The sequence below is a fragment of the Mytilus galloprovincialis genome, chromosome 7 (genome assembly GCF_965363235.1).
Source record: "Mytilus galloprovincialis chromosome 7, xbMytGall1.hap1.1, whole genome shotgun sequence".
Classification (NCBI taxonomy): Eukaryota; Metazoa; Mollusca; class Bivalvia; order Mytilida; family Mytilidae; genus Mytilus; species Mytilus galloprovincialis.
This window is the reverse complement of record NC_134844.1, coordinates 53,742,493-53,756,455: the sequence shown is the minus strand read 5'-3', so window position 1 is coordinate 53,756,455 and position 13,963 is coordinate 53,742,493. Positions and strand designations below refer to the sequence as shown.

General features: G+C 31.7%; 1 protein-coding gene across 1 annotated transcript; it reads right to left on the bottom strand.

Annotated features, from left to right (window-relative positions):
- Positions 1-383: 383 nt before the first annotated feature.
- LOC143083279 (uncharacterized) lies at positions 384-12,000 on the bottom strand. The gene is made up of 7 exons (XM_076259549.1): positions 11,945-12,000; positions 10,259-10,474; positions 9,388-9,441; positions 7,107-7,346; positions 6,302-6,331; positions 4,877-5,362; positions 384-3,947 (listed from the first exon to the last, which is right to left on the bottom strand). Exons 1-7 carry the CDS (start codon positions 11,967-11,969, stop codon positions 3,256-3,258), a joined length of 1,743 nt encoding a protein of 580 aa, XP_076115664.1. The 5' UTR covers positions 11,970-12,000; the 3' UTR covers positions 384-3,255.
- Positions 12,001-13,963: the final 1,963 nt, after the last annotated feature.

The window sequence follows — 13,963 nt, the reverse complement described above, 5'->3', positions numbered from 1 at the left end:
TTGCGATGGAAAGCCGTCGATATAAAAAAAAAATGTTATAAATTTCGTACATCCAACCTTCATTTGTTTATTTATCTTCATCAGGAACCCAGAAACTAAAACATTAGAAAGCCAGAGATATTTACAAAAGTAGACAATGTATCTTTTAATTGTCCAATGCATATAGAAAATATAAGGTTTCAAGTCATTGCTATTTGGCTATATCAGGAAATCCTGTTTTTAATGCGATACACCTAATTGCCAAAATTGCTGCTAAAGGAATAACAATCAGTGCCTTATTAAAAGCATTCAGTATCTTCGGATTATTTGCTAGGTAGAATCTTATAAAAAAAATAATAAGACACTTTGAAAACTTTAACTAGTAATAACATAAGTTTAACAAATGAAGCGATTTTTGTGAAACATTTTATTAACAAATAAATGACAAACAATTCACTAAGCAATGATGGTACTAACAAAACAATACACATATATAACAATATCACAATAGAAAACACAACCTTTTTAATAACAGTTATCGCGTATACACAAAACTAAAATATACACAGAATTTATATACAATATCACACTATGTATTGAAGAGCTTATATATTCCGCCATTTTTATTATAAAAAAGCATGATCACAAAAACACAATGTCAAAAGGGTGTTGGAATTATGTATGTCCTTACTTCAAGGGTTATTATAATATGTTTTAAACTTAATTGTTCGAATCTTTTTTCAATTTCACGTTACTATAAGATGTTGCAATGTATTGTTCAAATCATTTTGAAGTTAGAGAAAATCCTGTTCAGGCACGACATATCTGATTCTTTTATCTTGATTGTTGTGCTTTGGTCTTCTATCTGAAATATCTTTTTCTACCCTTGGTTTGATGAAGTTTTAATTTTGTATACAGAAACTCCAGAATGTCATAGTTCGTGTATCATTAAAGCTGCACATTTGCTGCACTTGACAACAGTCATAGATTTTTTTTTAATATATTTTAAATCAGAAGTTGAAAAGTATAACCACTGATTTTTTTGCTAATTGCTGATTTTGATTTAAAGGAGTTTTCTTTTTACTTATAATTAGACTAGTCCATTGCTAACTAACGTGTATGTTTTAAACCAAAGGTGTTCATCGGTAATTTTCTTCAAAGTTGCTTTCAAAGTGGCGTACTAAATTATAATCCTGGTACCTTCAATAACTATTCAGTAAGTCCAGAAAACATTGAAAGTTGTATCTTGTCATTCTGTTTTTGCCATAAATATACATACTTGTTACATGCCGTCTTTCCCAAGTAATTTAAAATTGAAGCTCTGGGCAGTATATACACATAAAAAGGGTGTCTAATTTCTACAGAAAACATAGGTACCGGAAAAGCAAAGAAGTCTACCAGAGCGGCGTCTTAGTTGAAAATTGGCCCTATGATTGATAATAAAAAAGTCAACCAGAAATTGCACTCAGAGAAGAATTGAATACTGTGAAATTCATGCACTATTTAGTAAATATTCAATTTTGTGCGTTCTTGATGAAAGTAAATCCAGAAAAGTACTTTTAATAAAGTTTATATAGTATTTTTTTTGCATTTTTTTTTATGGAAGTGTAACTTAAGCAAACACATTGCTGTATTGTTCCAAGAAACTGTTAAACAGAACTATAACTAGATACATTTAATAGCATGCTAATGAGTATCAAAATAGATACTCGCGTAAGAACAGCACAGTAAATTTACAAAAAACTGGATTTGTATTCCGTATTCGATCTCAACTTGTAATCTTCATTTAAACACTATTGGTGACATAAACATGAACATTAGGCCTTACTAAATACAACGATTAATGTGCAATTGCCTATGTTTTATGAAGCTATACTCTGATGTTATGACAGTAGATACAAAAAAAAAAAAAAAATTGTAAAAATGGAATAGGTTTTGAAAAAGATGAATAAGGTATGCTATACATGTTATACAAATACTTTCTATTATGAGGTTGCCTTTCAAACATAGAGCATACATAATTTGCCGTTTCAGAATCTAATGCATCCTGGGTAATAACGTCCTGATTGGTTAAAAATGTCATAAACAATGGAAATTTAATCAATGACGTGGCTTTATTTTCATTTTGGGGTACGAACAATGAAATTACCCATGATTCTTTAGATTCTGAAACGGCTAATTGTATAATCAAATGTGTTATAAAAGGTATAATACAACCATTTTAAAAACACACAAGATAAAAAAGCATTCATGAATTCATCTTTTATACTTAATGTACAAAACATAAAGAAACGTATTTTCCTATTCTAAAGTTGTTCACTTACTTGACGAACTGGTCATCATCACGGTGTCAGTTCAAAATTTCAGATGTAACTGCTGATAGCAGAATGGATAAAATTTCATTAATTGTAAAAAGTAATTAGGCTAGCTAAAAAAACATCTGGTGAAAACTCTCGTTTCCTAATCAAATATAAAAAAAAATCGTGTTAAAAGAACATCATGTCTAACTAGCGCTGTCACATTTGTATGTTTAGTAAACAGCAAAATCTGAGTCAAGCTCTTATTTGTCATATATTTAAAACACAGCGTTCATGACATTAACTATCTGTTCGAAGTTTTAACTTGGTGTGACACTGTACTTAACCCAAAACCTTTAACACATAAAAGATAGGTGGACAAATTAAAATGTAGAATCCGTAATAATACGCAAAGCTAAAAAATTTTGTTTATGTCTAATTTGTTATAGAAAATAGTCATATCTTATGCTATATATATATTTAACTGAAAATTATCAATTTGAGGTGTAAACGCCGGACTGAATTTATATATCTGAAAGCCTTTCGTTAAAGTATTGAATTAAACACTAATAATAAGAATATAAAATGCAGGCTATCTTTAAGTTCAAAAACATGAAAAACGTGTAAGGTCATATTGAAGAAAGGTATTACAACGTCCAGCTTCCATAAAAAAGTTTTAAAATAGATCTCAAATAGCTTCCACACCTTTTTTGTGATGATGATGAATTACAAAAAAAGTGCTAATTAACCCAAATACATGCCTATTGGTACTAAATAGCTATGGTGACTTTTGTTACCTATACAGATACAAAACTTCATGTTAGAAATTACAAAAATCTGTTTTATCTTAAATTCACCATTTAAAGTTTTAGGTGATTGGAGTGTTTTGAAGATTATTTGAAATAGTGAATCAAATGGCTTACATTTCTTTTGTTAATTAATAGTGTTATAAAATCTTTGTTCAAATCTTTTTTCTAAGTCATAATTTTATCTGACCTGAAATATCACTTTTAATGCTACCACAAATATCATCATACGCTGGAAACAGTTTGATTGTTTTGTTCGAAGTAGTGTTATAAATATCTGATAAAAGAATTTCTAGCTGGGCGACTGGAGCAGATATAACAACGCTGTCAGGAACATTTCTAGCATATAAAGCATATGAAGCAGTGTCTGCGCCTTTGATGCAGCATCCGGCAAACCAAAACAAATACGGAACAGCTACCCCATTCCCTATTGTGCTGTCGTCATCGTTTAATGATACTGCACCTGATATTACATACATCTCTGGATGGTCACGCGAAACCCTATTACGTTGTCTCCTCACGGGATTTAAAAGTACTGGAATTCCACACTTTTCGACGGCGAAAGTACGCGCTGTTGACAAAGCAGTTTCCCACATTCCATGTAATGATGAGTGAATTGGCGCCGTATTGGTTAGTGTGTATGTTGCTATTTTCTCTCTAACGTCATTTCCTGTGAGACTGTGTGGAAGAAGTTGTTGCATTTTGTACTCTGCTCTTTCATAATCGGTGTTTACAGCCTGAAATTGGCCTAGTTTACAAATTGAAATTTCACCATTGTCGTAAAACATTCCTTTTCCTTCTGCACCATTTAGCCAGTTATATACTGTCGATACAACACTTTTATGCTTTTTTGTTGACACCAGACCTAATAAAATATATACAAAAAGTTATAAAAGAAACATTTATTTTATAAACAGGCTACTGTTGTCTTTTCTAAGCTTAACTTGCTTTGATCGCATATTTCACTTTAGTTTCTTAAGAAACAAGCTCGATTTGTCTGCCTGAACCCTTCTTGGTGTATCAGCTATCTGAAATAGACCTTGCATGTTTATGACACTGGATAAGGCAGGTGTTCCATCAATTTTCACAAGTGTGTTAAAACAAAACTCCATCTGTAAATTGTCGTTTCACAATTACAAAGACATTTTTTATTGCCTGACGCGAAAGTATATAACTGTCGCAGTCGCATTTGTTGTAGATGAATTCAAGAGGGTCTATGCGAATTAAAATGAGTTCGGAGATTTTGGGTCTAAGTGGTGGATATAGTCTATTGTATTCTGCTGCGATTTAGACGATTTCGGTTATATAGAAATAATGGGTATGGTGTACGATTGATAATGAGACATCGTACGACCCCTAATAAGAAATAAAATACAATTTACCCAAAAAGGTATGGTTCTTATTTTTTTCATATTTTCTAATTTTAAAGGAACGTAAGTTTCAGCTGCATCAAGCAATGTTGACCTAGATAGACTGATCTATTTGTTTAGATCCTTTTGGACATACAGCTTGTCAACTGTTTAAGTATGGTTTGCTTCCAAATATTCGGTTTTGAACGTTCTGAACAGAGGTTCATTCAGACAAAGTACGTCGGACTAATGTTATACATAACGTCTTGTTTTAATGTTCTTTAATGCATTAACATACTTATTTGCAAAGCTTTGACAAAAAAGGTGTTGAATAACACGAACACCACAGTATATAAAAATATCGAAATTTTTAAAAATGTTTGTTGTAAATGAATTTGAGAGTAATCATAAATAGATATATTTTCATCAAGGTGAATAAACTTACCCTTTTCAATCATAAACTTCATTAGTGGTTTTGAAGTATCAGAAAGGTTTCGTAGTCGTCCAAAAGACATCAGAGGAATCCGTTGTTTTGTATCATATACAGTTCCATAGAAAGCCTTCCTTGACGTAGATCCTATATACGTATCATCCTGTGCAAAGCGCTGACAAATGAAATATTTGTCATAAATTCCTGGAAACCCCGTTGGTAGCTGATCACCAAGAAGAAACTTTTTCCAACAGTTGTGTTTCAAGTTACCTTTAGACTTTAAAATATTTTTCTTCTTGCGAATACATTTTTCTGATTCTTGACAAAACTTTTCTAAGGTTCCAGAGCACTGTTTCGTTGAGTCGAAAAATGGAACAAAACGATCCCTATTTCTACACCAAACGTTTTTGTCACCTTTTGCATCAAGATCATCGATTGTCCATTTCTTGTGTATAAATTTTGCTATTCCTATATCGTATAATGAGTATTCACAATCTAACACTGAAAAGGAACCAGATTTAGACAATAAGTTTCAGGTACTTTTAAATTGAAGTGTTGCACATAATACGTTTACACTTCCAGAAATATAACAACGTCCTAAAGTAAGTTCTTGTTGCTCTTTTTATGTGTTCATAATGTTTTGGGGACGCAGCTTACTCATTGCCTTCTTGTTGTTTTATCTAACTCATGTTTTCATTAAGTTGTTTTTGGTTTTTCGATAATGAATCATAATTGAGAGTCTTGCTTATTTTGCACTGTATTTTTACGTTAATGTATAAGGTAACATCAAATAAAGAACTTAACTGCCTATTAAATCTTATGCTTGTTATATGTATACCTTGATTCGTCAGTTCCTCAATTAAAATTCTCTGATTTCAATAGTAAAAAGATCAATATCATATAACCTAACGAAAAATTGTTCATCATAGTTTTTCTTTTATTTTCGATCTATGAGTTTGACTGTCCCTCTGGCATCTTTTACCCGTCTTTCATTAAAGATTGGCCAAGCGTTGTAAATGTATGTTCTCCTTTTTGTTTGACATCTTTTACAGAATAACAGATTCATTCAGTTACCAAACCAATTTATGATATGCACCGGAACAAACTCGACTAATTGAATGACCGAAACATGTCATTATCATTACCGGAACATGCTTTATATGTTCTTTGTAATTGATTTTGAACTGGCTTTGTGAGGGCCTGTTAAAATCGACTATATTGTATGGGTTTTTCCTTATTGTTAAAAGCCGACCGGTTGCATAAAATTGCTTAGTTGTACTTCGTTTGAGCTCTAGTAGATAGTTCGGCAATCATACCACATCTCCTTAGTTTTATATAACATATCAGTCACAAACACACTACCGTCAGATTTTTGTTATACAATCAACATGAGTGAACATCTGATCCGTTATGAAAGGATACTAGTAATATCTGACATACCTTCATCGAGTAAATGAGGGAAAATATCATCTGAAACAATAATAATGCAGAAACATAATTCATTTTCAATGAATTTTAAACACAAACGTTTGAATTTATATTAAATATCAAACAAATAATCGATTTAAAAACATATATATTTTACTTACAACCCCCTTATAACTTGTATTAGTATAACTGACAATGAGGCAACCCAGGAACACGTATCGGTTTGATATAATGGTTTTGAAAATGTTTTTATAAGAGTAATGTGCAGTATCAATAACGAACATAGGATTTGGTTTATTCATATATTATTGAATCAACAATTGCAAGTCGTGTAATCATCCCTTCGTAAGTTTTTACGAACGCCATCACGAGTTGGTTGACTGTTATTGAATATCATTAAGTGCTTCTGGAGCACATGAGATCACCTCCAGTTTTTGGTTGGGTTCGTGTTGCTTAGTCTTATTTGTTGCGTCTTGCAATGTCTTGTGTACTATTGTTTGTCTGTCTATTTCTTTACTCTCATGGTGTTGTCAGTTCATTTTCGATCTATGAGTTTGAATGTCTCTTTGTCATCTTTCGCCCCTCTTGTAAACATATATTATAATAAATAAGCTGGGATGTTCCTAAGGTTACTGAATAAGACATATTACAGGATTTGTACAAAGATGAGCAACACGACAGGTACCATGTAGGGAACAGTATCTACTTTCCATTCCGGAACACCTATTATCAATCCAAGATTTTACTTTTTTTGTTTTTTTTAATAACAAATAAATAATTCTTTATCAATGGTTATTTCTCTATAGAATTTATTTACCAATTCTAGATATCTCAGATAATTGAACTCCGCTGCACGAGTATTCGTATTCTTGTGTTGTTTTTCCTGTCATAGATCTGCATGCTCTTGTTTCTCGTCTGTTACACTGTCGAACCTGCATCTGTGGGTCGTTACAACTGTCGTCTGCTAGTAAATATGAACCGGAACGTTTACAATACCTAAATCGGAACTCTTTATCACCTGACTGTATCCAGAGTGACCACGGTGTCCAATAAGGGTCTGAAATCATGACATACAGAAGACTTGTAAGAATATATCTCCATCTTCATAATACTACGACAAAACAATCACTCTCTAAGACAAAATGACAACTACAGAAGGAGTTAAAACTGAATAATAGTTGATTTATCTGCTGTCAAAAAATAAATATCGCCACAATATCAATCCGTATCAATCAATAAAAACTAAATAAATTTCAATATCTATATGATTTAGAAGTCATGTCACTGAAGGTAGCACGGTAGTATTTGTATTCCATAATTTATGTTGCTCTTTTTTGTACCCTACCTAAGTAATGTAAGACATGCTGTAAAATGTGGAATGGACTTTGATATCATTTGTTCATGATTTGGTGCATAAACTTTCTTTCAGTCAGATTAACTATAAATAGAGTTGGCAATTCCATAATTCCTCCTGACTAACCATGTTTAACTTATGTGTTGACTTGAAACATATATATTTGGGTTTTGATCACTGCTTAAGTAAAAATGGAACGATGAAAAAAAATGAAAATCTGCCAGCTGCGGTGGGGTGTAATCTTTCATTTTTGTTTGGTAAGAAATAAGTGTAGACTAGTATTCTTTACTGAAATATGTTTCATGGTAAGAAGTCTATGCATCATAGGTGTCATGACTGATTTCAAGTTTGTAATGTCTTTGTAAGGTGGTAGGTAGTATTTGCATTCCATAATGTAGGTTGCTCTTTTGTGTACCCTACCTAAGTCAATGTATCAGAGTAATTGGACAAAACAAACAGTATCAACTGAACATACTTTCCCAAACTGAGGGATGAACCAGATGTAGAAAAATATGAAATATTTTTACATACAGATGAAAATGAATTTTTGAGAATTTTTTGAATTTGTACTCATTGCACGATAAAAGACATAAATGTACTAGTGTTCTTATGTTTTTAAAAATAGCAACAAAAAAAGGTCAGTATACACATTCAAATTCATTTCTGAATAGTAAAATGAAAGTATTTCAGGTAACTGTGAATGTAGAATTTTTGCAGTGTTTGAAAGTGGTGAAAGTTCCAAACAGGCTATAATTATCCCTAACGGGTCAGGAAATACTACCGTGCCACCTGAAGGCATTTAAAAAAACCATTAACTGTCTCGCTTTGAAGTTGTATGCATACATTTTACAAAATAACGAAAAGGTACATGTTTAATATATTGCCATGACTAGTTATTTCACCAATCAGTTTGTTTTCTTGATACTCGAGCATTAGGCCGTGTCAGTTTTATGATTTTTTAATTTTCAGTATATCCTGGAGTTCGATGTTTTGCTTAACATTATTTAAAACAGAAATTAGATTTGGAAGACTTAGTTGATCTTCAACAACTTATTTACAGTAACAAAATCTGAGGCTTATATATTCCAGACGATTGGACAAAAAGAGATACTTATACCTATATCTATACAAAATGAAAAAAAAAAAACACACAAAAAAACTACTTTTTTCATCGATTTGGGATACGACAGTATTGCTCACACTTATGACAAACGATAGGAAATACTACAAAGTTTCTTATTTATGAAACCTATCCACTTTAAATTTAAAATTTAATCAGCTCATCATCTTGTTTAAACATTGAATCTGTAAAACTTTTGGCCTCGAGTATCACGGAAAAGACATTCTTTGTCGAAATGGTGCAGACAAATGAGTATCGTCAACGTTATTATAATGTTCTTTCATGTACAAAAACATATGGAAACGTGTTTTTGATACAACTCTATTACATGTACATATCGATCTAAACTTAAAGTTTTCCGTTATAATCATGATAATATAGAATTCAAAACAAAAATGTCTCGAACAAATGTTACCTGAGAGATTTTCTCCTTGGAATGTTTAAAAAGTTTCCAAATTTAAGTAATGGCTAAATAAATGGAGAATTCATATTTGGTAATTAAACTTTGTTGTCTTTTTTGTATTTCTTGTTTATTTTGTAATGGTCAACTTATTGTTGTGTGTTTGATTGTCAATTTGCATGTTTACCTTTGGTCTGAATATCATTGTATGACATTATACTTACATGATGTTTTACATTGTTGTAATGAATTTAGTGGATTGTTATCATTTTGGAGACCTGAAAAGATACAAACCAATCAAGATATTTTTTCATATTGATATGTCTACAATCATTATAATAAAGTAATCAATGCGTCCAAATAGCGACAATATTCCTTTGAATTCTAGTAGTTGTTATTATTACATCATAAGATATTTGAGATTTTGAATTTTTGATATTGTTAAAATAAACTGCAATATCAATTTAAAAATTATACCACTTTAACTATGAAGTTTTTTCTATGAGGTTTTGAAAAAAAAACTTATCCTACAATTGAAAGTTTATATGCACTACAAAGGTCAAAATATAGTGCTGTGCAGCATATTTTCAACGTTTATATGCCCTGAACTTCTCCGAGTTTAAACTAACACTAACTTTCTTAACTACCCCTACCTCGAATGAAAGGTTACCACAGATTTCAATGTAAACAATATGCACATGTTTATTTACTGGTAACATTTCCAAGTTATGTCTCTGTGAAATGGAACACAGAGAGCATAACTTGAAACCAGTATGTAAACAAAGTTAATTTTCTACGAATATTCAAGATCTCCCCAAAAGAGGCGTGGTTTGAGAAACAGCTGTATTTACAAAATGCAACCTGATTATGAGACTCTTGTTGAACCATTCAAATAGGTAAGAATATAACAAAAGATCATGTAAAAGACTAATGTTGTAACTTATTTAACAAGAACACTTATATGGATAACAATCTTCTGCTCGTTGCATTTACTTTGATTTTAAACTCTGTACATATTTTATTTCTATAAAATTCACTTTTAAAAAATCATGACAAGCTTACAAACACATACGAAACATAATTAAATTGACGTACATTTATTAGAAGAATCCAGCGATATATTGACCTGAAGACTACAGGCCTCTAGCTGCAAATGACAAAGGTTTTCATATAGTATGCCGTCGGAACCACAAACAGGATCGCCTTTGAAATTCTCACATTTCATACCACAGACACATCCGTTTTTAACGCCGTTTTGAATAAGACAAGTAGCACCATATTTGCACGAAATGCCTCTGCAGTTATACTCATCTAAAATATAAGGTGTCCATTAATGCATTACTTCAGTTATATCAATGGATATGACGATATTAATGATATTTGTTTGAATAATTTGATTTTTTTTTGTAGTGTGATGTTCGTTTAGTTGCTGTGGTACAGATGTATACTTACATATTTATTAGTTCATCTTAAAGTCTGAAAGAAAGTATAACACATTTAAATTGTTACCATTGACTGTTTAGCCCAGTTGCAACGAAAACGAACTAGCTTTTCTTTTGATGGATGTTATCTGAAAACTATAATCGCCTTAGAAAATCTCTTTAACTAAACTAAACTAAATAACATAACCAAACCAGGCGTGGTTATGCCTTATTGAATGCCAAAGAATGCGATTAATATAAGGGTAAATTAATTAAAGCTCTCATCTATTAAAATTCAGACAGAGAATTTTCAGATTTTAACTTTTGCAAAACAACTTTCGGGGGAAAATTCGAAAAACCAAAGTCACAGCAACAATTATTAAATTAATATTTCGGCAAATTGGTGTTATTTGTTAAGGCATATGTCAAAACATAAATTGATTTGATAAATGTCTTTTTCTGTAATTTATACTATAAATATATTGATTTCCAGGTCTATGTGTCAAAGAACAATGTTAGATCATTCATTGAAAGACTGAAACTTAGGTGATTTGGTCCTGAATGATATCTATTGAAATAAAAAAAAGATGTGGTATGATTTCCAATGAGACAACTTTCCACATAAGATTAAATGACACAGAAAAGTAACAACTATAGTTAACTGTACGGTCTTAAATACCCGACAAAAAACCTCACTGTAGACAGCCCAAAGGACAGAACGATAAACGTATTGATTTTTTGGTCGGTTCGTGAAAGATGAGGTGATGTTCATATAATTTGTTAAAGTTGTTTGAAGGGCTACTAGTATATCTTTTGAGTCATTAATCAGCTCTTTTGAAATTTTTGCTAGGTAAAGAAACTTTGTTTGACAAAAACGATTGAGCTTTTTAGGTCACTAAGTCAAAGTAAGCTTACAACAGCAATCAATTTACTGCAATTTATGAGTTTTTATTTTTGTTTCCCATGATTTGATACAAGTTGTCAGCAGACTGACAGTATGTATTGTATTTGAAACAAAACTGTTTCTCTGACTATCCATCTATGAAGATTTGCACATCAGATTATGTAACCATGGTGCTCCTGTTATTGTACAATGTGAGGTAATCAATATTTTAGACATTCAACGTTTAATGTGTTTTAATAGTTATCCCGCGGGTTTATTTCCTCCAATATTATTCATCCTTTGTAGATCACCAACATTTGATTTCGCGGAAAATGGAAAATTCGAAGTGCATTAATGATGCATGGAAGTTTCTTTGGTACCTTGCAGTGTGATGTCAACTAAAACAACTACATACTTTCAAAACCAATAACATGGTACAGTTGTTTATGCTTTTGTTTTGATTTATTAGGTATTTACCTTTGGTTTTGTCCTCTGTTTTCATGGTAGACGTTATATTAAATTTCTCCTCATCTGAAACTGTAGATATAACAGAAGTTCAATAAAATTAACGGTACCAATTTTGTTGCACCAGATGCGCATTTCGACAATACATGTCTCTTCAGTGATGCTCGTAGCCAAAATATTTGAAATCCAAAGCTTATATAAAAGATGAAGAGCTATAATCTAAAAGGTCCAAAAAGTATAGCCAAATCCGTGAAAGGAATCAGAGCTTTGCATGAGGGAGATACATTCCTTAATTTATAATATTTTCTATCATTTTGAAACAGCAAATTTTAATAACACAAAAAAATCCGTATTTTCATGCCAGTTCCGAAGTACTGGCTACTGGGCTGTTGATACCCTCGAGGACTAATAGTCCACCAGCAGAGGCATCGACACAGTAGTAGTAATAAAATTAACGGTACCAATTATCAAGCTATGTAGAATATGTGAGAGATATTATACAGATATGTTATGGTATTGTATTACTATATCAATCGCCAACGTAAATTTATTGACAAAAGGTAAATAGACGATTAACTTTACGATGATACAGCAGATTTGACGATGATAACAAATGGTTCTTTTCTAGACGAATAAATGAGATTCACAACAATTATATCACAGACACATAGTCAATAAGGTCCTTTCATGCACGCTGATACCGGCCTCATTGAACACATGTGATGGATGTGTGCAATCTATTTTGTATTGCCTGCTCCTTGAAGTGGTATGCTTTAAATGGAAGATGTTACTTTACCTTTCTCCGTTATCGTCAATAGATTTTTCATAAAGTCTTATGTACGTATATTGCAGTTATGAGAAGATTATATTTTGAACAGGAAATAAAAAAAACACGAGCTTACATGACTTAAAACTGCAATTAAGATAGACTAAGAAAAAATAAACTTAATGAATTATTGTTATAAATCATGTCGGTGACGACCCTAACTACTGAGGTAATGATGTCTTCGATGAATTACCTTTAAATTACATTATTAAGTCTTATTTCTGATTTACATAGATTTATCAACTCTCCAATTTGATCCCTTAGTGAGACAATTACTAGGAAAATTGGCAATAACCATTCAGTTTATCAGCTTAATCATGAACTTAAAAAAATGGTGTTTCATATATTATTCGTCCAGACTGTTATCTTCAAATAAAACATTGCTTATCATATCGATATTTGGCTTCAAACGTTTCGTATTCGAGCGCCACTGATATGGCGTATGTTGTCTGGGCCGGGGTGTAAATTATAAGCTTTGATGTTTTTTTAAACAGTAATATTCATATAAAAAATAATTCAGTTCCAATTGATGGCTGAACAGAGAAAATTGTGGCCTGTTGTTAAAGAAATGATGACAATAGTGGGATTTTGAATTCAAAGTACGAAAGAGAAGACATGAACGAGGACATACTATACACATGTGAAGCAGAAAAATCCCACACAGACACGCCATAAGTATTGCCAGAATAACTAATAGACCAATTGAATACTCGTCACATTACGTCCTATTTAAGATATCAAGTTTAATTTTTGTTATTTTCGTTGCATTTTCATTTAAGACAACACCGGTAAAATAATTCCTGCAAGTTCATCGAATTTTGCATAAAAATTAGAAAAGCTATATTGATTAAACGCGAATTAGAATAGTTCTAGGAATACCTAAACTGAACTCTTTCTTATATTTGTTGTTAGATTATCAAGTTAACCTTTTATCAGGATGACAGGTTCGAGATATATGAAAGGTAAAGAGATGCGAAAGATACCAAAGAGGCTCTAAAACTCATCAGTTGAAAATAAACTGACAACGCCATGGATCAACAGACGAACGACAACACAGAAAAAGTATCATAGAAAACTGAAAAAATGAGCAACACGAACTGAACCAAAATATGGGAACGATCCCAGTGCTCAGAAAGGGTAAGCAGTTCTTGAAAATCCACCTAAATGCACAAACATATATATAAAAAACACGCACATACTGCATC

What these genes read in the sequence shown, in the direction of transcription:
- LOC143083279 (XM_076259549.1), bottom strand. Translation starts at nt 11,969, where the DNA reads ATGAAAACAGAGGACAAAACCAAAG. An exon ending in ATCTGAGATATCTAGAATTG is followed by an intron (nt 6,332 to 7,106) that starts GTAAATAAATTC and finishes TTATTGTTTCAG; the next exon opens with ATGATATTTTCCCTCATTTA. An exon ending in CCCTCATTTACTCGATGAAG is followed by an intron (nt 5,363 to 6,301) that starts GTATGTCAGATA and finishes GTTCCTTTTCAG; the next exon opens with TGTTAGATTGTGAATACTCA.